This window comes from Leucoraja erinacea, chromosome 20, assembly GCF_028641065.1.
Source record: "Leucoraja erinacea ecotype New England chromosome 20, Leri_hhj_1, whole genome shotgun sequence".
NCBI lineage: Eukaryota > Metazoa > Chordata > Chondrichthyes > Rajiformes > Rajidae > Leucoraja > Leucoraja erinaceus.
Window position 1 is genome coordinate 34630262 of NC_073396.1, and position 26201 is coordinate 34656462.

The 26201-nt window shown below is 45.9% G+C and overlaps 1 protein-coding gene across 1 annotated transcript in view; it reads left to right on the plus strand.

Annotated features, from left to right (window-relative positions):
* The window catches only part of cpped1 (calcineurin-like phosphoesterase domain containing 1), a 303516-nt gene extending 277921 nt beyond the window's left edge, over positions 1-25595 (plus strand). Inside the window, exon 4 of the mRNA XM_055651848.1 lies at positions 23330-25595. Within this exon, the coding sequence (XP_055507823.1) occupies positions 23330-23580 (251 nt within the window). The 3' untranslated portion in view covers positions 23581-25595. The remainder of the gene's footprint in view (positions 1-23329) is intronic.
* Positions 25596-26201: the final 606 nt, after the last annotated feature.

Genomic DNA, 26201 nt, shown 5'->3' on the forward strand with positions numbered 1-26201 from the left:
CTGTTCCAAAAGAAATATTAATATCCATGCACCCAAGTAATATGTGTCAGCATAATGACTGTATGGTCTGGGGTTATTTTATAACAGCTATGACTTTGATATGACCATATATGGCACAAGAATATCTCCTGCCACCTTGAATTGAGTTTCAGCGAAACTTCATTTCTAAAGCAGGAGGGAAATTATTCTAATTGAGTTGGAACAGAAAGTGCTGACCTTTCAGCTGTTTATTAATTTATTAATTTTAAATGTTGATTTATCGAGGCAAATATAAATTGAATATCTTGCCATGCGGGGATTTAAAAAGCTGTGGTTTGATCAGAGAAATGTTGCAGATCTGAACCAACCTCAAGTTGCTCCGGTGATTAGGCGTTCTAGAATGATTATAATCCTGCTGTGCATTAATTTACTTTGGCAAAGCAACCCCAGCGAAGATGTGGGTCACAGTGCTTCTTAGGTAAGTTCCTGCCGTTATTTGATTCATTTTGCTTGGATTCTGCTTGCATGAACTTCATGAGTTGGAAGGAACTGCAGATGCTGGTTTAAAGTGTAGGTAGACACTGGAGAAACTCAGCGGATGAGGCAGCATCTATGGAGCGAAGGAATAGGTGATGGTTCAGGTCGAGACCGTTCTTCTGACGAAGGGTCTCGATCCAAAACGTCACCAATTCCTTCTCTCCAGAGATGCTGCCTGTCCTGCTGAGTTATTCCAGCATCCATGTAATGAATATCGTGTAATGGCACAACAAGAAGCTCAACTAGCCGAGAGACACTGTGTAGAATAGATGAGAAAGGCATATGAGCCATGGTGGGTTTGTATTGTCCATGTATCTCAGTGTTTAAAATACCTGGGTTATGTGTGCTGCCCTTCATGTTTTCCGTCGGAAATAAATAGATGCACCATGGCGGCATGGTGGCGCAGCGGTAGAGTTGCTGCCTTACAGCGCATGCAGCGCCTGAGACCCGGGTTCGATCCCAACTACGGGTGCTGTCTGTACGGAGTCTGTACACTCTCCCCCTGACCGCGTGGGTTACCTCCGATAACTTCGGTTTCCTCCCACACTCCAAAGACGTACAAGTTTGTAGGTTAATTGGCTTGGTGTATGTGTAAATTGTCCCTGGTGTGTGCAGGATAGTGTTAATGTGCGGGGACCGCTGCTCAGTGCGGAGTGGGTGGGCCGAAAGGGCCTGTTTCCGCGCTGTATCTCTAAAACTAAAATACTCTAAACGATATTGAATAGATTTCCACGAATGGTTAAAAATCTCACATGCATCCATTGCAAATAAAACCCATTTTTACCTGCATCATTGTTTATTATATAAAGTCACCAACATAAACGTGGTGGTACATTTCCTGTCTAAAGATACGAATCCCCTTATAATATTGCCCTGGGCTCACTCCCGTGAGGGCGGTCCGGCTCGGGGCTGGAACGGCGCTCCCGTGAGGGGCTGTGACGCTCCCGTGAGGGCGGCCTGGCACGGGGCTGAGACTCTCCCGTGAGGGGCTGTGGCGCTCCCGTCGGAGCAGCCCAGCTCGAGGGTGGAATGGCGCTCCCATCGGAGCGGCCCAGCTCGAGGGCGGAACGGCACTCACGTGAGGGCGATCCGGCTTGGGGCTGGAACAGTGCTCCGGTGGCTGGGACAGAGTTCTGGCAGCGGTGACCTGAGTCCGGGATTCAGCCGCGGGCCAGCGGCTGTGTCCGCTGGACAGGAGGGCGGGAGCTTCGACCACCCCGGGCCGCGGTGTTTGAGCCGGCCTGTTTGCGGGGTTCGGTGAGCCGTGGGTCTGTCTGTGCCATCGCCCGTTGGGGTATCGCCTCAGCGCAGAGGGAGAAGAGGAGGGAAGAGACTGCAGCCCTAAGATTTTTGCCTCCACCACAGTGAGGAGGTGCTTGGAGGACTCGCTGTGGTGGATGTTAATTTGTGTTTATTGTTGTTTATTATTGTATTATGTACATATTGTATTATAGTATATGACTGCAGGCACAAAATTTCGTTCAGACCGTCAGACAATAAAGGTAATTCTGTTCTATTCTATTCTCCTATTTGCACGTTAGGCAGGTATTCTACAAGTAAAGATCTTGTGATTCATGAAGAACAACTAGCATTAAGTGAACCATGTTTATTGAAGTTCAGGTTTGACTACTATTTAATAGTTTAATTTAAAAATACTTGGAAACAGGCCATTCGGCCCACCAAGTCCACGCTGATCATCAATCACCCGTTCACACTCATTTTAGGATATCCAACTTTCTCATCCACTCCCTACACACTAGGGGCAATTGTTACGAGACCAATTCACCTACAAACTCGTACGCTTTTGGGTCATGGGAGGAAACCAGAGCACCCGGAGGAAACCCACGCGGTCACAGGGAGAATGCACAACCCATACACAGACAACACCCAAAGTCAGGATCAAACCCATGTGCCTGGAACTGTGAGGCAGCAGCTCCACCTGCTACACCATTGTGCTGCCCGTAATTATAAGATTTCTGATTTCCCGTTGCACTCCTGATTCAAACAGACCTCTATTATTATAATTATAATTTAAATTATTAATCATCCTTTCGTAATTGTAAACCATGCATCAGATCACATGCACAGTGTATAGATGACTGTTGATGTCAAAGCTCTTGAAATGTACTTTTCAATATAATAATTGGTTTCTCGTGGTTAGTATAGAAGTTTATCGAACCAACCACTCACTTGTGGACACTTTCAAAACTGACTGACTCCTTGCGGCACTCTCATGAATAATTTCTGTACATTCTTGCACCAAGGACATGTTCCTCTAAGGTTTATTGTCATTACATGAATATCACTGAGAATATATGTTTTAATATCTGTGTAAACTTATGGCAAGAACAGATATTTTGTCCAGAAAGAAACGCCATTATTATGGCAACATGAATCACTTGGCTTTATCTCCCTCCTTATACAATGTTTAGCATGAGCCTCGTGATGAAATCTCTCTTTTAGATCACATATTTGCTCAACAATCGGATTAGAACATTTAAAACAAATTGAAATGTTTTCGAAGGTAGACAAAAATGCTGGAGAAACTCAGCGGGTGCGGCAGCATCTATGGAGCAAAGGAAATGGGCAACGTTTCGGGTCGAAACCCTTCTTCAGACTCGAAACGTTGCCTTTTTCCTTCGCTCCATAGATGCTGCCTCACCCGCTGAGTTTCTCCAACATTTTTGTCTGCCTTTGATTTTCCAGCATCTGCAGTTCCTTCTTAAATTAAATGTTGTTTTATGAGGCGAAACGAACAGTGACATTTGTAATCTGCCGGAGTTTAATGGAAAGGTGAGCTTAAATAAATAAGTACGGTTCCAAAGATTATTCAAAATGAAACACCATTATTGCTTACAACAGTAAGATGGAACAGCCCTTACTATCATCCATTGATCTGACCCAGGTTCTGATCCAAGATGGTGCCCAACCCAGGCGACTATCTGCGTGCTGGCCACAGAAGCAGATCTTACAAACTCATATTACAATCGTTCCACACTCTTAAATCTCTATTCCTACAGCAACATTTCTTATTTCCTTGTATCTATACACTATTAATGGATCATTCGTAATCATGTATTGTCTTTCCGCTGACTGCTTAGCACGCAACAAAAGCTTTTCTCTGTACCTGTGATATGTGTGTGTGTATGTGTATGTATATGTGTATGTGTATGTATATGTGTATATATGTGTATGTATATGTGTATGTGTACATGTGACAATAAACTAAACTGAACTGAACTGAATTAAACCAATGAAAACGCCCTAGCTCAGAAATTGTCTAAAAACCTAGACAGAACAAGGATGTACGGGATGTACAAGGATTAGGGCGGCACGGTGGCGCAGCGGTAGAGTTGCTGCCTTACAGCGCTTACAGCGCCAGAGACCCGGGTTCGATCCCGACTACGGGTGCTGTCTGTATGGAGTTTGTATGTTCCCGCATGACCGCATGGATTTTCTCCGAGATCTTCAGTTTCCTCCCACACTCCAAAGACGTACAGGTTTGGAGGTTAATTGGCTTGGTGTATGTGTAAAAAATTGTCCCTAGTGTGTGCAGGATAGTGTTAGTGTGCGGGGATCGTTGGTTGGCGCGGACACGGTGGGCCGAAGGACCTGTTTCCTCGCTGTATCTCTAAACTAAATAAACTAATCTACAACTTTTATTTATCATATACTACCTTATTGAAATTGTTAATTTAATATAATGCTGAGTAAGTGTGATGATTGATGATCTACGAAGTTAATGTAATTTGCAGTGAGCCATGTCTGTGAAGAAATCCTGCCTTTCCACTGCACGTGGCCAGCAACATCTCTGATCCACCTGATCACCGATTAGTTCCTGCCAACATTTGCTGCATAGGGAAGCTCGTATATAAATTGGTATCACGTGGCAGACTGATTATTTGTTTTAATGAAGTCGTATGCATCTATTGCATTAACAGTGTAATAAATACCCACTTATGGAACAATTAGCAGGCAGTATTTTGGTTAACAAAACAGCACAATTACAATGTATCTGTACTTTTTTGACATGTTTAGCTTTTCATCTGCAGAAGAGTATGTGGGGAAAGTGCATAATGTTTTTGTTCTGTAAAAGGATGTTTTATATAAAAAGTAAACAAAATATGTCTGTATATCGGCAAAGTGGCTCTGGAAACAGGTTGAGCAGTTAAAATAGTCATTCGCAAAACTAGCATTTTTTAACTAGGTCCAAGATTATTTTGGTGTTTTTAGATAATCCATTATTTTTAATAGTTGTCTTTATGTCTTCTTATGCATTACAATTGTTCCTTATTATCAGACATTTAAATCTGGGAGAGTCTAGCACTAGAGGTCAAAGGCTCATAATTAAAGATTCTTTTAGGAAGGAGATGAGGATCATTTTTTTTAGTTAGAGCTTGGTGAAGCTGTGGAATTCTTTCCCACTGAAGGCCGCGGAGGTCAAGTCAGTGGATATTTTTAAGGCAGAGATAGATAGATTCTATATTAGTACAGGTGTCAGAAGTTATGGGGGAAAGACAGGAGAAAGAGGGAGAGATAGATCAGCCATGATTGAATGGCAGAGTAGACTTGATGGGCCGAATGGCCTAATTCTACTATCATTTATGACCTTATGACTGTAAAACATTTACCTAACAGTCCTGGACACAAAGTGCTGGAGTAACCTAACGGGTCAGGCAGCATCTCTGGAGAACATGGATAGGTGATGTTTCGAGTCAGCCAAGGTCCTGACCTGAAATATCACCTATCCCCGTTCTCCAAAGATGCTGCCTGACCCAGCGAAATTATTATGGAACCTTGTGTCCTTTTTTTTAAACCAGCATCTGAAGTTTCATTGTTTCTACATAGTACAGTAAACCCTTGTTTCAACGGGCCTCTTTATTATATTCTATTTTACTTCGGAGTCACGTGAGTGACTACGTGAAGAACCCGTCCAGCACGCAAGCCTAGAGTAGGTTCTCCAAGCCTAGAGTAAGGTCATGGAGTAAATTGATTCCAATTGAATCACCACAAACCGATGTATGTCGCATGAAACCAGACTTTGAGGCAGCGGCAATGGATACATTCCCGCTGAACTGGGGGGGGGGAATCTAATCTCTATGTTCTCCCCTTTTCTACCTCATCAGTCAGGGACTACGGCCTCATCAGTCGGGTACTACGGCCTCATCAGTCGGGTACTACGCAAAATACAGATGGACTCTACTTCAGGTATTTTGATAGTACCCGACTAAACCCACAGTCATGGTTCCCAGTGGTCCTCGACATGGTCATTCAAACCCTAATGATTTTCCCAGTGGCCCAGACTTATCAACTTACCCAGTTTCAGGCATAAGCCACCCATGCCACGATAAATTAAACTACTGGGTTGCAGATTTGAAAAGACCACTGCTGGGCCTGGGTTGCAGAATTGGGAAGACCACTGCTGGGCCTGGATTGTCAAACAGCACTATCGACATGATGACAGCATCCCATCGCATATCCACTAGGGAACATACTTGGCGAACATCAAGAAGTGGGAAGATACTGTTCAAATACAGGAACTACATATTCAACTAGAACAAAACCTGTGTTCAAGAAGGAACTGCAGATGCTGGAAGATTGAAGGTACACAAAAATGCTGGAGAAACTCAGCGGGTGCAGCAGCATCTATGGAGCGAAGGAAATAGGCGACGTTTCGGCCCGAAACGTCACCTATTTCCTTCGCTCCATAGATGCTGCTGCACCCGCTGAGTTTCTCCAGCATTTTTGTGTACAACAAAACCTGTACTGGAGTTCCTGGCAGGTCTTCATCACAATGAAGGACTCAGCTACTGCGCCATCAATACAGCCAGAAGTGCTCTGTCAGCCTACTTAACTCAGGCACCAGGACAACAGGCCATAGGGTACCACCCACTGGTGATCAAATTCAGGAGAGGCATATTCAACTTTAATCCCCAGACCTAGGTGCACCCAAATCTGGGATGTCAGTGTGGTTCTGACGTACCCTAGGGGATGGTCACCAGCCAGGTCCCTCACCCTGGAACAGCCTACCCTGAAGACGGTCATGCTGATGGCCTTGTCTCAGCACAGAGTCCAGTTCCTCCATCTACTACGATTGGACAATATGGTTATAACACCAGACCGTGTCACATTTACCATTCAGGGGCTGGTCAAACAGAGCAGACCAGGAACATCAGGTCCAGTCATGGAATTCCGGGCATACCCACCTGAACCACGTTTATGTGTCATGACCCACTTATTGAATTACATCGACACAATAAGAAATCCCTGAAGGAGGAAACAGCCTTATGGGTCAGCCACAAGAAACCTCATGGTCGGGTGACGAGCCAAGCTATCCCAAGTGGCTCAAGCAGGTACTGGGAGTAGCTGGAGTAAATACTAACGTGTATAAATCTTACTCCACCAGGGCAGCATCCACATCGGTGACTAAGAGGATGGACGTGTCTATGGACCACATCCTGGCTACAGCGGGGTGGTCTAGGGAGTATATGTTCCAAACTTTTATAACAAGCCGCTGGCAGAACCTGTATCGTTTGCAGAAAAAGTATTAGAATCTGCAAAAATATATAATTTAAGTCCGGGGGAGCATTTTGGTCTTGTTATTGTTAATAACACCATTATTGTTTTACAAACAGATTCATGGTTGATTACGATAACATACTTCCTCCCTCGAATGACTTCCGCAGCGAGTGAAGTATGAACTGTTACACGGTTTGAAATCACAGAGCTTTAAAATCTTCACGTAGTCACTCACGTGACTCCGAAGTAAAATACAGGTGCACAACCTTTTATCCGAAATTCCAAATAACGGAAAGCTCCGAATACCGGACATTTTTTCGGTCCTTGAAGAAAGGTCCTTGAAGACGTTCATCGAGGGCGGCCCGCAGAGGTGACAGGGGATCCTCCGGTCGGTCCTCGAAGAAAGGGGAACTAAATCCCCATTCATAAAAGAGAAGGTGAAGGTATATTGCGCGGGAGGGTTAATAATTGACAATCTGCTACTGCCTGCCCGCTGAGTTAAAAAGTTCCCACGGTAGACTCACGATACACAGTGTATCGTGAGTCTACCATGGGAACGTTTTAACTCAGCGGGCAGGCAGCAGCAGATTGTCGCTCCCTTCAGTTTCACCCCACCTACACCCCTCTGCTTCCCGGCCATGTGTGTGACCCCTTCCCTCCCCTTTCCAGCTCCCCGCCCATTGCACCGGTGCGGGGACTTTGCACTGTCTTCACGTCGGCGATGCCAGCAGGTCAGTGCTAGTCACCGGAGACGTCAGGACCAACGGGACACCGGCCCCCAGGCCCACTGCAACAACGGAGATCCTAGAGACCCACAGCCAGCAGCAGCCCAGTCCCGTTCCAACTCCAGAGGAACCCGGGTTGCGGATGAGGGGGCGCTGCTCGGGCTGTGGGCGAACTGCCACTTGTCGCCATAAGAGGCCCATCGGAGAGCGGGTTCCTGTTGGTCCTGACGTCTCCGGCCACCCCCCTGGACAGGAGCTGAGACTGGGAACTGTACCGCCCTTGCCCCCTCCCTCTGCAACTGCAAACAACCCCACTCTCCTGCTCACCTGCAAGGGCGGTACAGTTCCCAGTCTCAGCTCCTGTACAGGGGGGTGGCTGGAGACGTCAGGACCACCAGAAGCCGCTCCCCGATGGGCCGCCACGGTGACAAGTGGCAGTTCGCCCACAGCCAGAGCTGCGCCCCCTCATCGGGACACTAACCCCCAGGCCCACTGCAAGCACGGAGATCCCAGATCAGCAACTCCAGCCCAGCCCTGCTCCAACTCCAGAGGAACACGCTAGGGGCAGAAGCTGATGGTGTGCAAGGTACGTCTTGTTCTTGGGGTGGCGCAGCTCGGGCTGTGGGCAAACTGCCACTTGTCGCCGTAGCGGCCCATCGGGGAGCGGGTTCCTCTGGAGTTGGAGGGGGAAGGGGGTATTGTGCTGTTTGACCGCCCCCTGCTATCCCAGGGACAGGGAGACACAGCGGCCTTTGAGAATGGTGGGCAATCACTTCCAAAGTTCTGCCCACACAGTCAGTACACCTCTCCTACACTTGTCTCCCGCACTAAGATCATCTCGCAGAGAATGATCCCAGCCTAACCCTCCCTATTCTCTCCTATTCTGCAAGAAAAAACGACATTGAAGACTCAAACTCGCGATCGAGTAACTGCCTGGATCGAGGCGCAAACTCGCGACCTTGCGGATATGAGATGAGCACTCTACCACTGAGCCAGCCGTTAAAATTTACGCTAAAAATCTTCCATTCCGAAAGGCGAAAAATTCCGAATTACGAAAAGTGTCTGGTCCCAAGGCTTTGGAGGTTAATTGGCTTGGTGTATGTGTAAAAAATTGTCCCTAGTGTGTACAGGATAGTGTTAGTGTGCGGGGATCGTTGGTTGGCGCGGACACGGTGGGCCGAAGGACCTGTTTCCTCGCTGTATCTCTAAACTAAATAAACTAATCTACAACTTTTATTTATCATATACTACCTTATTGAAATTGTTAATTTAATATAATGCTGAGTAAGTGTGATGATTGATGATCTACGAAGTTAATGTAATTTGCAGTGAGCCATGTCTGTGAAGAAATCCTGCCTTTCCACTGCAAGTGGCCAGCAACACCTCTGATCCACCTGATCACTGATTAGTTCCTGCCAACATTTGCTGCGTAGGGAAGCTCGTATATAAATTGGTATCACGTGGCAGACTGATTATTTGTTTTAATGAAGTCGTATGCATCTATTGCATTAACAGTGTAATAAATACCCACTTATGGAACAATTAGCAGGCAGTATTTTGGTTAACAAAACAGCACAATTACAATGTATCTGTACTTTTTTGACATGTTTAGCTTTTCATCTGCAGAAGAGTATGTGGGGAAAGTGCATAATGTTTTTGTTCTGTAAAAGGATGTTTTATATAAAAAGTAAATAAAATATGTCTGTATATCGGCAAAGTGGCTCTGGAAGCAGGTTGAGCAGTTAAAATAGTCATTCGCAAAACTAGCATTTTTTAACTAGGTCCAAGATTATTTTTGTGCTTTTAGATAATCCGTTATTTTTAATAGTTGTCTTTATGTCTTCTTACGCATTACAATTGTTCCTTATTACCAGCCATTTAAATCTGGGAGAGTCTAGCACTAGAGGTCATAGGCTCATAATTAAAGATTCTTTTAGGAAGGAGATGAGGATCATTTTTTTTAGTTAGAGAGTGGTGAAGCTGTGGAATTCTTTACCACTGAAGGCCGCGGAGGCCAAGTCAGTGGATATTTTTAAGGCAGAGATAGATAGATTCTATATTAGTACAGGTGTCAAAAGTTATGGGGAAAGACAGGAGAATGAGGGAGAGATAGATCAGCCATGATTGAATGGCAGAGTAGACCTGATGGGCCGAATGGCCTAATTCTACTATCATTTATGACCATATGACCGTAAAACATTTACCTAACAGTCCTGGACACAAAGTGCTAGAGTAACTTAACGGGTCAGACAGCATCTCTGGAGAACATGGATAGGTGATGTTTCGAGTCAGCCAAGGTCCTGACCTGAAATATCACCTATCCCCGTTCTCCAAAGATGCTGCCTGACCCAGCGAAATTATTATGGAACCTTGTGTCCTTTTTTTAAACCAGCATCTGAAGTTTCATTGTTTCTACATAGTACAGTAAACCCTTGTTTCAACGGGCCTCTTTATTATATTCTATTTTACTTCGGAGTCACGTGAGTGACTACGTGAAGAACCCGTCCAGCGCGCAAGCCTAGAGTAGGTTCTCCAAGCCTAGAGTAAGGTCATGGAGTAAAAAACTCCAGCGAGACTTGCCTCGGGAGCTGGGGCAAGCTCGCCAAGGGAGCATAACACTCCCGCTCCAGTGCACTAACAGCACTGGCCATCTCCCTTATCGAGGGATCGATGGCGACCAGGGCTGGGCTGGTCAAGAAGAGGGGTCACTGGCTGAACAACATTGGGAGTATGCTTGAGGTACAGGATCAGGAAGAGCTGCTGGGTGTGGCCGCTACGTGGCTACACCACGAGCGAGATGGCCTTTTCAGTCTAAACTGACGGCCAGCTTACTGCCTGTTTTTTCCAAAAATAAAAACCTCTCCAAGACAGGTAGTCATGAGGCGTTGGATTTTATCATGCCTCCCCAAAATTGCATTTACTCAAAGTGCCCACCATTATTGGGGGTACATTGAGCAGGGCATTTTAAAACGCAAATATTTTAAATTGCATTTGATACCCCTGACGGCGGCTATCATTTTTGCATGCTCATTCCAGAGGGGCAGGGTAGTATGGCAAAACACCTGACCCTACTGTTCAACACAGTATGCTCCGCAACTTCTCGAAGGAAGTCATAAAACCTGCCCTCAACCTAAAAAATTCACAGGACTGTGAGAACGCCGACCTCACAACCACAGATCCTGCTATCTGGCAAAGTTACCAAACCAAGCCTAAAAACTGGACGAAGTGTCCAAGATATTCGGCATCAAGAGGGCAGGGCCTGGAATGAGCACAACACAAAACCAGACAGCAGTACCTCCACGCGTCCACCAGTAGGCGTCTACTTAATGGTACTGGTGAAAGCTCGGGGCCCGCATGCCAGCCCCCGTAAGCCTTTTCAGGCCAGGGTCCAGAGCGGGCCCCATGGAAAATGCGCCACCCCCCAACAACACCATCCCGACAGACAAGGAACCAGAAACCGAAGAAATGAACACACCACTAAACATCAGTGAAGACCGATAAGTATGGTTCCTACCATCACATAAAAGGTGAAGGGTTTGTACTAAAGGGTGGGAGGGGGGGGGAGTCACACCTGGGTTGGAAACATGAACAACTATCACACTTGGTAGTTATATACCAAAAGTATTCAAGGATAAAAATTGAATCAAGAAACTTACCACCAGTTCAGCATGCACCCCAAAGGGGTCTACCCTCCCACTAAAAAAGAACATGAGGGACTAGCTAACTAGAGAAGATATACAAAGGGTCATAAAGAAGTCTAATATGAACCTTTGGTACCAAAAAACCCAAGGATGGTGAATGTCGCACCATCATTGACTTAACCACTTGAATATTTTCACTAGGTATATACACTTATGGAAACTTGTAACTGCTAACCGTGGATTTCCTAGGATACTTTATGGTAGACATTGACTTAAAAGATGCATACTATTCAGTACCCATTCATAAAAGATACCACAATTTACCCGGATTGGGTAACTATGGCAGTATAAATTATTGACAATGGCTAAATATGAGCCAAAACTGTTTCCAGATATTCAAACCAGCCCTGACACTATTAAGGAACATATCATCATGGCATGTCTCTATGATATTAACGACAGACAAAACCATGGAAATAGCTAAATCAGCAGCATTAGCTACTAAAACGTATTTAGCCTGGGCTCTGTCATACAATCCAGATAAATCTACGTTGACACCATCCACAACTATTGACTATCTGGTATTCAATTAACTCTACCCACTCATATATAACATTGCCATAAGGAGAGTCAGCATATGGCACAACCTGTAACAATTAATGGTAACAATCAACCAACCATTCAACAAAGTGGCAAGAGTAATTGGGAATTAGTAGCAGCATTACCAGCTACTTAACTTGAACCTTTCCATTAGAGCTAAGGTGCTAGTGTTTAAACAAAATAACCCATACCCAGAACATGGTGGCAAATGGACTAATCTGGAGTCGTCATCACTATAGACACTGGACATAAAACCTAGTTGGAAATATTGAGTACGTTCTATGGGTAAAAGCATATTGTTCAGTAGTATTTTGCATGTTCATTTATAAATTAACAACATCACAGTGGTGGCATATACCTAACCAAAGTATTTGCTGAAATTACAAAGCAATATGGAACACCAGATATCGATTTCCTTGTATTCGAATTGAATCACCACGTACCGATGTATGAATAAGGGGGGTGGGGTGTTGAATGGGACAGTGGAGGATGGAGTTAAAGGGAAAGGGTTTCTTAAATGTGTGAGCATAGAGACCGAAGGGTGTAAAATGAGGGTAGAAGAAATAGGTAGCAAGGTGAAAAGTAAAAGTGGCAGGCAGACAAAACCAGGGCAAAAATCAAAAAGGGCCACTTTTCAACATAATTGTGTAAGGGGTAAGAGTGTTGTAAAAACAAGCCTGAAGGCTTTGTGTCTCAATGCAAGGAGCATTCGTAATAAGGTGGATGAGTTGAATGTGCAGATAGCTATTAATGACTATGATATAGTTGGGATCACGGAGACATGGCTCCAGGGTGACCAAGGCTGGGAGCTGAACATCCAGGGATATTCAATATTCAGGAGGGATAGACAGAAAGGAAAAGGAGGTGGGGTAGCGTTACTGATTAGAGAGGGGATTAATGCAATGGAAAGGAAGGACATTAGTTTGGAGGATGTGGAATCGGTATGGGTAGAGCTGCACAACACTAAGGGGCAGAAAACGCTGGTGGGTGTTGTGTACAGGCCACCTAACAGTAGTAGTGAAGTTGGAGATGGTATCAAACAGGAAATTAGAAATGCGTGCGACAAAGGCAAAACGGTTATAATGGGTGACTTCAATCTACATATAGATTGGGTGAATCAAATTGGCAGGGGTGCTGAGGAAGAGGATTTCTTGGAATGTATGCGGGATAGTTATCTAAATCAACATGTAGAGGAACCAACGAGAGAGCAGGCTATTTTAGACTGGGTATTGAGTAATGAGGAAGGGTTAGTTAGCAATCTTGTTGTACGTGCCCGCTTGGGCAAGAGTGACCATAATATGGTTGAGTTCTTCATTAGGATGGAGAGTGACATTGTTAATTCAGAAACAATGGTTCTGAACTTAAAGAAAGGTAACTTTGAGGGTATGAGATGTGAATTGGCCAAGATTGACTGGCAATTAATTCTAAAAGGGTTGACGGTGGATATGCAATGGAAGACATTTAAAGACTGCATGGATGAACTACAAAAATTGTTCATCCCAGTTTGGCAAAAGAATAAATCAGGGAAGGTAGTACATCCATGGATAACAAGGGAAATCAGGGATAGTATCAAAGCGAAGGATGATGCGTACAAATTAGCCAGAAAAAGCAGCATACCGGAGGACTGGGAGAAATTCAAAGACCAGCAGAGGAGGACAAAGGGCTTAATTAGGAAAGGAAAAATAGATTATGAAAGAAAACTGGCAGGGAACATAAAAACTGACTGCAAAAGTTTCTATAGATATGTGAAAAGAAAGAGATTAGTTAAAACAAATGTAGGTCCCTTGCAGTCAGAAACAGGGGAGTTGATCATGGGGAACAAGGATATGGCGGACCAATTGAATAACTACTTTGGTTCCGTCTTCACTAAGGAAGACATAAATAATTTGCCGGAAATAGCAGGGGACCGCGGGTCAAAGGAGTTGGAGGAATTGAGTGAAATCCAGGTTAGCCGGGAAGTGGTGTTGGGTAAATTGAATGGATTAAAGGCCGATAAATCCCCAGGGCCAGATAGGCTGCATCCCAGAGTACTTAAGGAAGTAGCTCCAGAAATAGTGGATGCATTAGTAATAATCTTTCAAAACTCTTTAGATTCTGGAGTAGTTCCTGAAGATTGGCGGGTAGCAAACGTAACCCCACTTTTTAAGAAGGGAGGGAGAGAGAAAATGGGGAATTACAGACCAGTTAGTCTAACATCGGTAGTGGGGAAACTGCTAGAGTCAGTTATTAAAGATGGGATAGCAGCACATTTGGAAAGTGGTGAAATCATTGGACAAAGTCAGCATGGATTTACGAAAGGTAAATCATGTCTGACGAATCTTATAGAATTTTTCGAGGATGTAACTAGTAGTGTGGATAGCGGAGAACCAGTGGATGTGGTGTATCTGGACTTCCAGAAGGCTTTCGACAAGGTCCCACATAAAAAATTAGTATACAAACTTAAAGCACAAGGCATTGGGGGTTCAGTATTGATGTGGATAGAGAACTGGCTGGCAAACAGGAAGCAAAGAGTAGGAGTAAACGGGTCCTTTTCACAATGGCAGGCAGTGTCTAGTGGGGTACCCCAAGGCTCAGTACTGGGACCCCAGCTATTTACAATATATATTAATGACCTGGATGAGGGAATTGAAGGCAATATCTCCAAGTTTGCGGATGACACTAAGCTGGGGGGCAGTGTTAGCTGTGAGGAGGATGCTAGGAGACTGCAGGGTGACTTGGATAGGCTGGGTGAGTGGGCAAATGTTTGGCAGATGCAGTATAATGTGGATAAATGTGAGGTTATCCATTTTGGTGGCAAAAACAGGAAAGCAGACTATTATCTAAATGGTGGCCGATTGGGAAAGGGGGAGATGCAGCGAGACCTGGGTGTCATGGTACACCAGTCATTGAATGTAGGCATGCAGGTGCAGCAGGCAGTAAAGAAAGCAAATGGTATGTTAGCTTTCATTGCAAAAGGATTTGAGTATAGGAGCAGAGAGGTTCTACTGCAGTTGTACAGGGTCTTGGTGGGACCACACCTGGAGTATTGCGTACAGTTTTGGTCTCCAAATCTGAGGAAGGACATTATTGCCATAGAGGGAGTGCAGAGACGGTTCACCAGACTGATTCCTGGGATGTCAGGACTGTCTTATGAAGAAAGACTGGATAGACTTGGTTTATACTCTCTAGAATTTAGAAGATTGAGAGGGGATCTTATAGAAACTTACAAAATTCTTAAGGGGTTGGACAGGCTAGATGCAGGAAGATTGTTCCCGATGTTGGGGAAGTCCAGGACAAGGGGTCACAGCTTAAGGATAAAGGGGAAATCCTTTAAAACCGAGATGAGAAGAACTTTTTTCACGCAGAGAGTGGTGAATCTCTGGAACTCTCTGCCGCAGAGGGTAGTTGAGGCCACTTTATTGGCTATATTTAAGAGGGAGTTAGATGTGGCCCTTGTGGCTAAGGGGATCAGGGGGTATGGAGAGAAGGCAGGTACGGGATACTGAGTTGGATGATCAGCCATGATCATATTGAATGGCGGTGCAGGCTCGAAGGGCCGAATGGCCTACTCCTGCACCTAATTTCTATGTTTCTATGTTTCTATGTAACATGAAACCAGACTTTGAGGCAGCGGCAATTGATACATTGGGGGGGGGGGGGGGAATCTAATCTCTATGTTCTCCCCTTTTCTACCTCATCAGTCAGGTACTACGGCCTCATCAGTCGGGTACTACGCAAAATACAGATGGACTCTGCTTCAGGTATTTTGATAGTACCCGACTAAACCCACAGTCATGGTTCCCAGTGGTCCTCGACATGGTCATTAAAACCCTAATGATTTTCCCAGTGGCCCAGACTTATCAACTCACCCATTTCAGGCATAAGCCACCCATGCCACGATAAATTAAACTACTGGGTTGCAGATTTGAAAAGACCACTGCTGGGCCTGGGTTGCAGAATTGGGAAGACCACTGCTGGGCCTGGATTGTCAAACAGCACTATCGACATGATGACAGCATCCCGTCGCATATCCATAAGGGAACATACTTGGCGAACATCAAGAGGTGGGAAGATACTGTTCAAATACAGGAACTACATATTCAACTATAACAAAACCTGTGTTCAAGAAGGAACTGCAGATGCTGGAAGATTGAAGGTACACAAAAATGCTGGAGAAACTCAGCGGGTGCAGCAGCATCTATGGAGCGAAGGAAATAGGTGACGTTTCGGCCCGAAACGTCACCTATTTCCTTCACTCCATAGATGCTGCTGCACCCGCTGAGTTTCTCCAGCATTTTTGTGTACAACAAAACCTGTACTGGAGTTCCTGGCAGGTCTTCACCACAATGAAGGACTCAGCTACTGTGCCATCAATACAGCCAGAAGTGCTCTGTCAGCCTACTTAACTCAGGCACCAGGACAACAGGCCATAGGGTACCACCCACTGGTGATCAAATTCAGGAGAGGCATATTCAACTTTAATCCCCAGACCTAGGTGCACCCAAATCTGGGATGTCAGTGTGGTTCTGACGTACCTTAGGGGATGGTCACCAACCAGGGAGCATTTTGGTCTTGTTATTGTTAATAACACCATTATTGTTTTACAAACAGATTCATGGTTGATTACGATAACATACTTCCTCCCTCGAATGGCTTCCGCAGCGAGTGAAGTATGAACTGTTACACGGTTTGAAATCACAGAGCTTTAAAATCTTCACGTAGTTACTCACGTAACTCCGAAGTAAAATACAGGTGCACAACCTTTTATCCGAAATTCCAAATAACGGAAAGCTCCGAATACCGGACATTTTTTCGGTCCTTGAAGAAAGGTCCTTGAAGACGTTCACCGAGGGCGGCCCGCAGAGGTGACAGCGGAACCTCCGGTCGGTCCTCGAAGAAAGGGGAACTAAATCCCCATTCATAAAAGAGAAGGTGAGGGTATATTGCGCGGGAGGGTTAATAATTGACAATCTGCTACTGCCTGCCCGCTGAGTTAAAAAGTTCTCACGGTAGACTCACGATACACAGTGTATCGTGAGTCTACCGTGGGAACGTTTTAACTCAGCGGGCAGGCAGCAGCAGATTGTCGCTCCCTTCAGTTTCACCCCACCTACACCCCTCTGCTTCCCGGCCATGTGTGTGACCCCTTGTCCCCCCTCTCCAGCTCCCCGCCCATTGCACTGGCGCAGGGCCTTTGCACTGTCTTCACGTCGGCGATGCCAGCAGGTCAGTGCCAGTCACCGGAGACGTCAGGACCAACGGGACACCGACCCCCAGGCCCACTGCACCAACGGAGATCCTAGAGACCCACAGCCAGCAGCAGCCCAGCCCTGTTCCAACTCCAGAGTAACCCGGGTTGCGGATGAGGGGGCGCAGCTCAGGCTGTGGGCGAACTGCCACTTGTCGCCGTAAGCGGCCCATCGGAGAGCGGGTTCCTGTTGGTCCTGACGTCTCCGGCCAACCCCCTGGACAGGAGCTGAGACTGGGAACTGTACCGCCCTTGCCCCCTCCCTCTCCAACTGCAAACAACCCCACTCTCCTGCTCACCTGCAAGGGCGGTACAGTTCCCAGTCTCACGTGGCAGTTCGCCCACAGCCCGAGCTGCGCCCCCTCATCGGGACACCGACCCCCAGGCCCACTGCAAGCACGGAGATCCCAGATCAGCAACTCCAGCCCAGCCCCGCTCCAACTCCAGAGGAACAGAAGCTGATGGTGTACAAGGTACGTCTTGTTCTTGGGGTGGCGGATGAGGGGACGCAGCTCGAGCTGTGGGCGAACTGCCACTTGTTCCTCTGGAGTTGGAGGGGGAAGGGAGTATTGTGCTGTTTGATTGCCCCCTGCTATCCCAGGGACAGGGAGACACAGCGGCTTTTGAGAATGGTGGGCAATCACTTCCAAAGTTCTGCCTACACAGTCAGTACACCTCTCCTACACTTGTCTCCCGCACTAAGATCATCTCGCAGAGAATGATCCCAGCCTAACCCTCCCTATTCTCTCCTATTCTGCAAGAAAAAACTACATTGAAGACTCAAACTCATGATCGAGTAACTGCCGGGATCGAGGCGCAAACTCGCGACCTTGCGGATATGAGCCGAGCACTCTACCACTGAGCCAGCCGTTAAAATTAACGCTAAAAATCTTCAATTCCGAAAAGCGAAAAATTCAGAATTACGAAAAGTGTCCGGTCCCAAGGCTTTCGGATAAAAGGTTGTGCACCTGTAGTAAGATTAAACGAGAACTTACCAGTTTGAAGTTTGATCTGTATTTTATGAGGCGTTACGATGAGGGATTACGTGCCCTCCGCTCCCGCCCTCAATTATAGAGATCAGCTGGTATTTTTAGTTCTCCTTTTCTACACTATGTTTATTTCAATTATTGTGTTTCCTGTGATTCCACGCCGCTGCTTTGAAGTAAACCACGCATGCGTGCTGGACGGGTTCTTCACGTAATCCCTCATCGTAACTCCTCATAAGATACAGATCAAATTTCAAACTGGTAAGTTCTCGTTTAATCTTACTATTATAGTTCAGTTTAGCTTATTGTCACGTGCACTGAGGTACAGTGAAAAGCTTTTTGTTGTGTGCTAACCAGTCAGCAGAAAGACTATACATGATTACAATCAATCCATTTACAGTGTATAGATACATGATTAGGGAATAACGTGTAGTGCAAGGTAAAGCCAGCAAAGTCTGGTCAAGGATAGTCAGAGGGACATCAGAGATAGATAGTAATTCAGCACTGTTCTCTGGTTGTGGTGGGCAGTGGGCATAGTCTATAGTGGACAGACCTGCCAACACCATCCGCCCCTCTGTAGTCTGTTATAACAAGGGTTTACTGTACTATTTTATCAAAAGTGAGGCTCCATCTCACCCCAGTCTCCTAGCAAGGATTCTGCTGACTGAGGCCTGCTCACCACTGGCATCTCACTGTGCTGTATGGACCTATCCAACTTGGTCATTTTTTAGGCAACTGCCAACGACTGTGATAGACGTAGCAGGTCGCCCAAAAACCGGCGACAGCCTACGTCATCCTGGCAACAACCTACGAGAGCACCTATGTCAGGAGAAGTCAAGCTATGCTCATTGGCGTTAAACCCACTGTCGACGAAAAATGTTCAACATGTTGAAAATATAGCGGCGACCAGAACGATGCCACGACTTTCTGCACAACTGAGGACACTACTCACGGAGGGCATGTGGCGACAAACTAGTCCCCTGTAGTTGCCCTAAAAATGGCTAAAGTGGGGCAGGCCCATTACTCCCAAACCCTGAGATGTAGTGGCTCAGTGTGATTGAACCTTCACTTCTTGACCAGGTGAGTGCAGAAGAGTAGACTCCACGGGGTGAGACCTCCAAATATCCCCCCCCCACCCACTCAAGGCATCATAAATGTATATTAGGGCCCCTATTTGAAATGCTCTTTCTCGGTGAACAGTGTTTGAATCATTCTAAGCCATCTCCGTTTCCGTCAGGTTGCACGATGTCTTTCTGCATTGTTTATGTGTCCAGGTTACTTACTGCGTGTGGCTCTCCACAATGTCAAATGATTGAATAAGATGACCAATACCATAAAATGTGATCAAGCTGAATAAATTGAAATGTCAAGTGGTATTACCACAAAGCAGCTTTGAGTGACATTAAGTTGCAGAAGGTCTCCGAGCTCACATTACTCAATGAAGCCCTTTCACTAAAAAATCATTCTAGATTGCTTTTGTACAATTCCATCGATCCAAACATATTTATATCACCGACTTGTTTAAAATTATCTTTTAGGGAGATATTTTGTATATATATTCAAAGGTCAACTGTTGAAGTAAATCCTTAACATTTATTTGCAAAACGTTACGCTAGCCAATTTCACTGAGAAAGGAGAAATTCAAATAAATTCTAAAGTGAGGATTTTCTCTCAATTATTGAAGGGAAATTATTTACTTTGGAATTCAACGTTTCCTTTTTTGTGGATCAAATTGTCATTTTTCGTTATATGAGAGAAATGATTGATGATATTCTTAGATGTTACTGAAGAGAACACGATGACAAGAGGAGTAAAGGAATAAGGGAATGATATTATTGTCATTGACATCATGCTTTATCACTTGGCCAGACTTTAATCACCACTCGCTCATACCCACTTCCCACTTTTATCAATATGACCATTTCAAGGTTTCAATTAAGGTACAGTCAAATTTGAGTTACCATGCAGCCTTACTAAGTGAAAAGCAACAAGACACACAACCACATAAAAGTTAACATAAACATCCATCACAGTGGATACCACATTCCTCACTGTGATGGAAGGCAATAAAGTTCAGTCTTATTACTCTTCTTCTCCCGCGGTCCGGCCAGTCAAATCATCCGCAGTCGGGGCGATCAAAGTCCCCGCAGCCTGGCGGTCAAAGCCCCCGTCGGGGTGATCGAAAACTCCCGCGTCGGGGCGGTTGAAACACCCGAGTCCGCCCCTTCATACCAGAGACCGCGGGCTTCATGATGTTAAAGTCCACAGGCCCTGTGGTAGGAGCTTCGATCCCCGGAAAAGGGATCACAAGCCCCTCGATGTGAAAGTCCCGCAGATTCCTGCAGCTTGGAGCGCCGAGTCGGTCTCCAGGAAGGGCCGCCAACTCCACGATGTTAGGCCGCATTGGGGACGGAGATACGATACGGAACAAAATTGTAAGAGATTGAAAAAAGGTTTCCCCAACTCCCCCCTCCTCCCAGCCCTCCCAGCCCCCACATAAAACAAACCAAGGAACACTAAAACACACTTTTTAATACATATAAAAAATAACAAAAAGAAGAAAAGACAAACAGACTGTTGGCGAGCCAATCAATGCTGGTGTTGCCACCCGTTGCTGCAATCCATTATTTATTATTTATTAATTGCTTTATTATTTCGCTGCTCGGTTGAAACATTATTCTGCAGGTATTTCCTATTCATAATATATATAGATATAAGAATTGCATTCAAAGGAGTACAGATGTGTTTTTTACTTAGTCTGAAGAAAGGTCTTGAGTTGAATCACCCACCATTCCTCTCTCTGGAGATGCTGCCTGTCCCACTGAGTTACTCCAGCATTTTGTGTCTATCCTGTGCTTTTTACATGTTGGGGATGTATAGACACACCTTCACCAATCCGGGCTACACCAGTAAATTAGTGATGTGACCCAGGCATAATGGGTGAGCCGTATAACTACTCGGACACAAACTTTGACAATTGATCACTGAATTTGACTGTGATTCCAGAGTAAGGCAGAAGAAAGGTCCTCAAAATCTACACAGCTTCTCTTTGCATTTAATAGTAGCAATACAGGACACCTAAGAACAGAAGATAGACACAAAAAGCTGGAACAGCTCAGCGGATCAGGCAGCATCTCTGGAGAAAAGGAATAGGTAATGTTTCAGGTCGAGACCCTTCTTCAGATTGGACTTGCCCCGAAACATCACCTATTCCTTCTCTCCAGAGATGCTGTCTGACCCGCTGAGTTACTCCAGCTTTTTGTGTCTATCTTCGGTTTAAACCGGCATCTGCTGTTCCTGCCTACGCACCTACGAACAGTTTGACCAAATGCTCCCTCTGACCTTGAATAGAGCATAACTTTGAAGGGTTTTGTTGCCGTTTGCCTGTGACATTGCGACATAGCTCCAGCATGTAGCGAAGCAGCAGGCGGCAACAAACGTGATGACCTTAGGGAATTTCACAAGAACACTCCAAAGTTCTCCCCAAGATCCCAACAGGCTGGGCTCGCAGCTCACGGCCTTGCTGCGTTCTTTTGAAATATCAAAGGGAAATACTGTTGAGGGAAAGAGTGCTGGCTGATCGTGCAAAGAGATAGTTGTGCAAATTAAATTGATTGTGTGGAAAAGCATTCTTCACTGGAGTCCTTGGAAGTCCCCGTCAAGCTGCGATGTGTCGGGTTGAGTCACAGCTTGGTTTGGGAACAGCTCCATCCAACAGTGAAAGAAATTGCAGAGAATCTACACCTCATGCTGCCCCGGCAAGGGCAGCAGTATAATCAAGGACGAGTCTCACCCTGGCCACTCCCTCTTCTCCCCTCTCACATCAGGCAAAACATGTAGAAGTGTGAAAACACACACCTCCAGATTCAGGGACAGTTTCGTCCCAGCTGTTATCAGGCAATTGAAGCAACCCACCACAACTAGAGAGCAGTACTGAACTACTATCTACCTCATTGGAGATGCTCAGACTATCTTTGATCGGACTTTACTGGCTTTACCTTGCACTAAACGTTATTCCCTTGTATCTGTACACTGACTGGCTCGATTGTAATCATGTAATTCCTTTCCGCTGACAAAAGCTTTTCACTGTACATCGAGAAACGTGACAATAAAATGAAATAAACAGTTTCGATGTTGACTCGGTACAGCGGTATACAGTGGTAAACAGTGGTTAGTAATCACAATATCCGAAACAGGTTGTAAAATGTGGAAACTTCTCAAATAGTTTCTTGTATGGCTGACGCGGGAACATCGTGGAACATTTCAGCAGCACACAGCTAAGAAGTGAAATACATCGCATTGCTGTGACACATCACAATACATTTATGATGTATGGCACAACGGTAGAGTTGCTGCTTTACAGCGCTTACAGCGCCGGAGACACGGGTTCGATCTCGACTACTGGTGCTGTCAGTACGGGGGTCGCCAGAAGGGAGCGTTCCGATCGCTGGCTCGCGGCAGCCTGAAGCCGTGGTCTGCGGAGATTCCAGCTGGCGCGGCGTCCGGAGCCTGGGATCCCTTGTTGGGGACCCCAGAGGAGAAGCGCTCCTACCGCCGGACTGTGGCCTACATCATCTTAAAGCCGCGGTCTCCAGTAGGGAAGCACCAATTGGGAACTTACCTTGCCTGTACATCTGGCTGCCCGCAACGGCGACTGCGGAGGTTCATGGTCCCGACCACGGGGAAAAATGGAGGAAGACTGCCTAAACTTTATGCCTTCCACCACAGTGAAGAATGCTGTGGTGGATGTTTGTGTTAAATTTTTTATTGTGTATTGTGTGTTTTTTTTTTATTGTACCGCTGCTGGCAAATTCATTTCACTGCACTTCATTGCGTTTGTGACGAATAAATCTGACCATTGACTATTGACGTTCCCCCCCTTGACCACGTGGGTTTTCTCCAAGATCTTCAGTTTCGCTCCACACTCCAATAAGGTACAGGTATATAGGTAAATTGGCTTGGTGTAAATTGTCCCTAGTGTGTGTAGGATAGTGTTAATGTGCAGGGATTGCTGATTGGCGCGGACTCGGTCAACCGAAGGGTCTGTTTCCATTTTATATAATGTTTCTCTAAACTAAAGTAAACTAAACATCGATCTGTTTTGATGTGTTCCAGGTGTGAACGCAGTCTTCTCTGGCCACTACCATCAGAACGCCGGTGGAAGGTTTAATGACCTTGATATGGTGGTGACTTCGGCTATAGGCTGCCAGCTGGGACAGGACAAGCATGGTGTGCGGGTGGTAGCAGTGACGGAGGAGCATATCCATCACAAGTACATCAGTCTGGATGAGCTGAACGATGTTACAGTGGACGAGGTGCTGTCCTTCCCTACTGAAGTAAATGCTCCAAAACCCCACCTACAATGAAAGGTGGTGAGAAAGGGCACTCGTGGACCATCATGGCATGAGTGACATCAGTGGATACATGTGTACATCTGCTGAAAGTTCATAGATTTATCTTAAAAACATTATATAAAATCAGAGCTTCCATACTGAGATAATTTTCAGACTCTTTATGACTTTATTTTTGCTAGCGTCTCTGTTAACTTCACGATCTACACTCAGCTCTCTGTACATAAGCTCATATATTCTTGTCATCGGTGCAGAACTAGGACATTCGGCCCATCGCGTCTACTCCGTCATTCAATCATGGCTGATCTACTATCCCCTCTCAACCCCATTCTCCCGCCTTCGCCCCATAATCCTTGACATCCTCACCTATCGAGAAACACCCTCACTAATCGAGAATACAATCTGTCACACTCAGAGGTATCCAAATAATTCAAGGAAATAAGCAAGAACACCAAAACAACACATAGTAAAAGTGGTAATAAGGATATCGTTTTTGAAATGTTCAGTGTTAGATTAATTAATTAAAAATCACAGCAATTTTGTTTTTGGTACGAGCAGTGTGTAGGAATCTATTTCTGGTGCAACTTCACTATCACTCCAGAAACCTCCCATTGGACAGAGCTTCTAGTAAATATGTTGTTATATGCCCAATTAGTGTGTTAATTGGATATCGCTGTGGTTATGAGGCAGCTCGAGCCATTGTTACTTTCATTTCAGACTGATGCAAATGCAATGCAAAAATAAATCTCCATAATCTGTAAACCATTCTATGCGTGGAAAACATGTCAGTGTCAAAATTGGCACAGAATCCCATTGATATCGTGGCCTGTTGTCTCCGTATAACCTTTTTTTTTGTCTTCTGGGCACTGACTGCCAAATTGTCAATGTAGCAATGATCAGTGGGTACAAACCGCCTTGGTAAAAGTCTACGTAGCATTGAGAGTGTGCTGCCTCATCAGAAATGTCAATGAAATTGTCTACCTTCGATTTTCCAGCATCTGCAGTTCCTTCTTAAACACTTTGTCTACTCCACTGTGAAATCTCCTCAAGGTATGCCTACTTTGAAGTTCTCCTCCTCCCTCTGAAGACAGTTTTACAACCTCCTCTTTAACTGCCCCCCTCTGTGATTCCCCCTTCCCTCCAACTCTATGACCACATCCTAACCCAGACTTGATACCACAGCCACATTTGCTTCCTCGGGAAATGCCTGCGCCTCCATCTCGTACCTCATGGCTTCCAGCTCCACCTCCCTACCTCCCAGATCGGACCCAAGCTGGACTATCGATACTGACTGGCTATCTGCAGCCACACACAACAATTCTCCCACCGGGCATTGAGATACCCCCCCAACCCTACATCAGTCTGAAGAAGCGTTGCCTATTTCCTTCGCTCCATAGATGCTGCTGCACCCGCTGAATTTCTCCAGCACTTTTGTCTACCTTCGATTTTCCAGCATCTGCAGTTCCTTCTTAAACAAAATACACATTATCTGGTCTTTCTTGGATTGATTTTCCCTCCACTCTTCTTTCAGTCTGAAGAAGGGTCTTGACCCGAAATGTCACCTCTTCCTTTTTCTCCAGGGAAGCCGCCTTGACCTGCTGAGTTACTCCAGCACTTTGCATCTATCTTTGGTATATACCAGCATCTGCAGCTCCTTTCAACACACTTTTTGGAGAAGTTTGCTATGCGACTTCAATACGGTATCTGTATTATGAGTACATTTCTGAGATTATGAAATCAATAAGTAAGCACGACATTCCCATAGTTCTTCAGTCTAAAATGGCCTACTTCTTACTCTGAGACATTTGCCTAAATAACATTAGACACTTGACATTACCCGACTCACACTGGGGACAATGTTACACTTCCACCAAGCCCAATTAGTGGCCAAACCTGTGGGTCTTTGGAGCGTGGGAGGAAATCGAAGATCTCAGAGAAAACCCATGTCGGTCACGGGGAGAACATACAAACTCTGTAGAGACAGCACCCGTAGCCAGGATCGAACCTGGGTCGCTGACACTGTAAAGAGCCTGTCCCACCAGCATGCGATTGAATGCATCTAGCGCGACCAAACGTGGTGGCTTGAGGCGTACGGCCTCGCGGGGCCGGTCCCACTTCCAACAGCGGAGCCGTCTGGAGTTGTGAGGGGCTGGTCCCGACATCATACTCACCAATCAGCTGGGCAGGAGGCGGGACGACTGAATTTGGACGTCGCACGACGTCGGGCGGTGACGTCATCATGCAACACCACGCGCTAGGCATACGCTGTCAAGACGCTGCGTATGCCCTCAATGCGCCTGCGGGCCGACAGGCCGTTGTTGCGCAGAAATTTTGGTCAGTGCGGTTTTTTCGGAGCCCCGCGCGATGTCGGGACCAGCCCCGCACAACTCCATACGCCTCCTCGGTTCGAAGTGGGAACAGCCCCGTGCGGCCGTACGCCTCATGCCACCACGTTTGGTCGCGCTAGACGCATGCAATCGCATGCTGGTGGGACAGGCCCTTGAGGCAGCAACTCTACAGCTGCACCACCGTGCGGCCCGAACATTTTGGAAATCTTGCAAGTGTCTAAGGGACAGCTTCATTTCTAAAATTACACTTGCCGAACTCAACTGATGCCCAAGCCCATCACCCGTGAC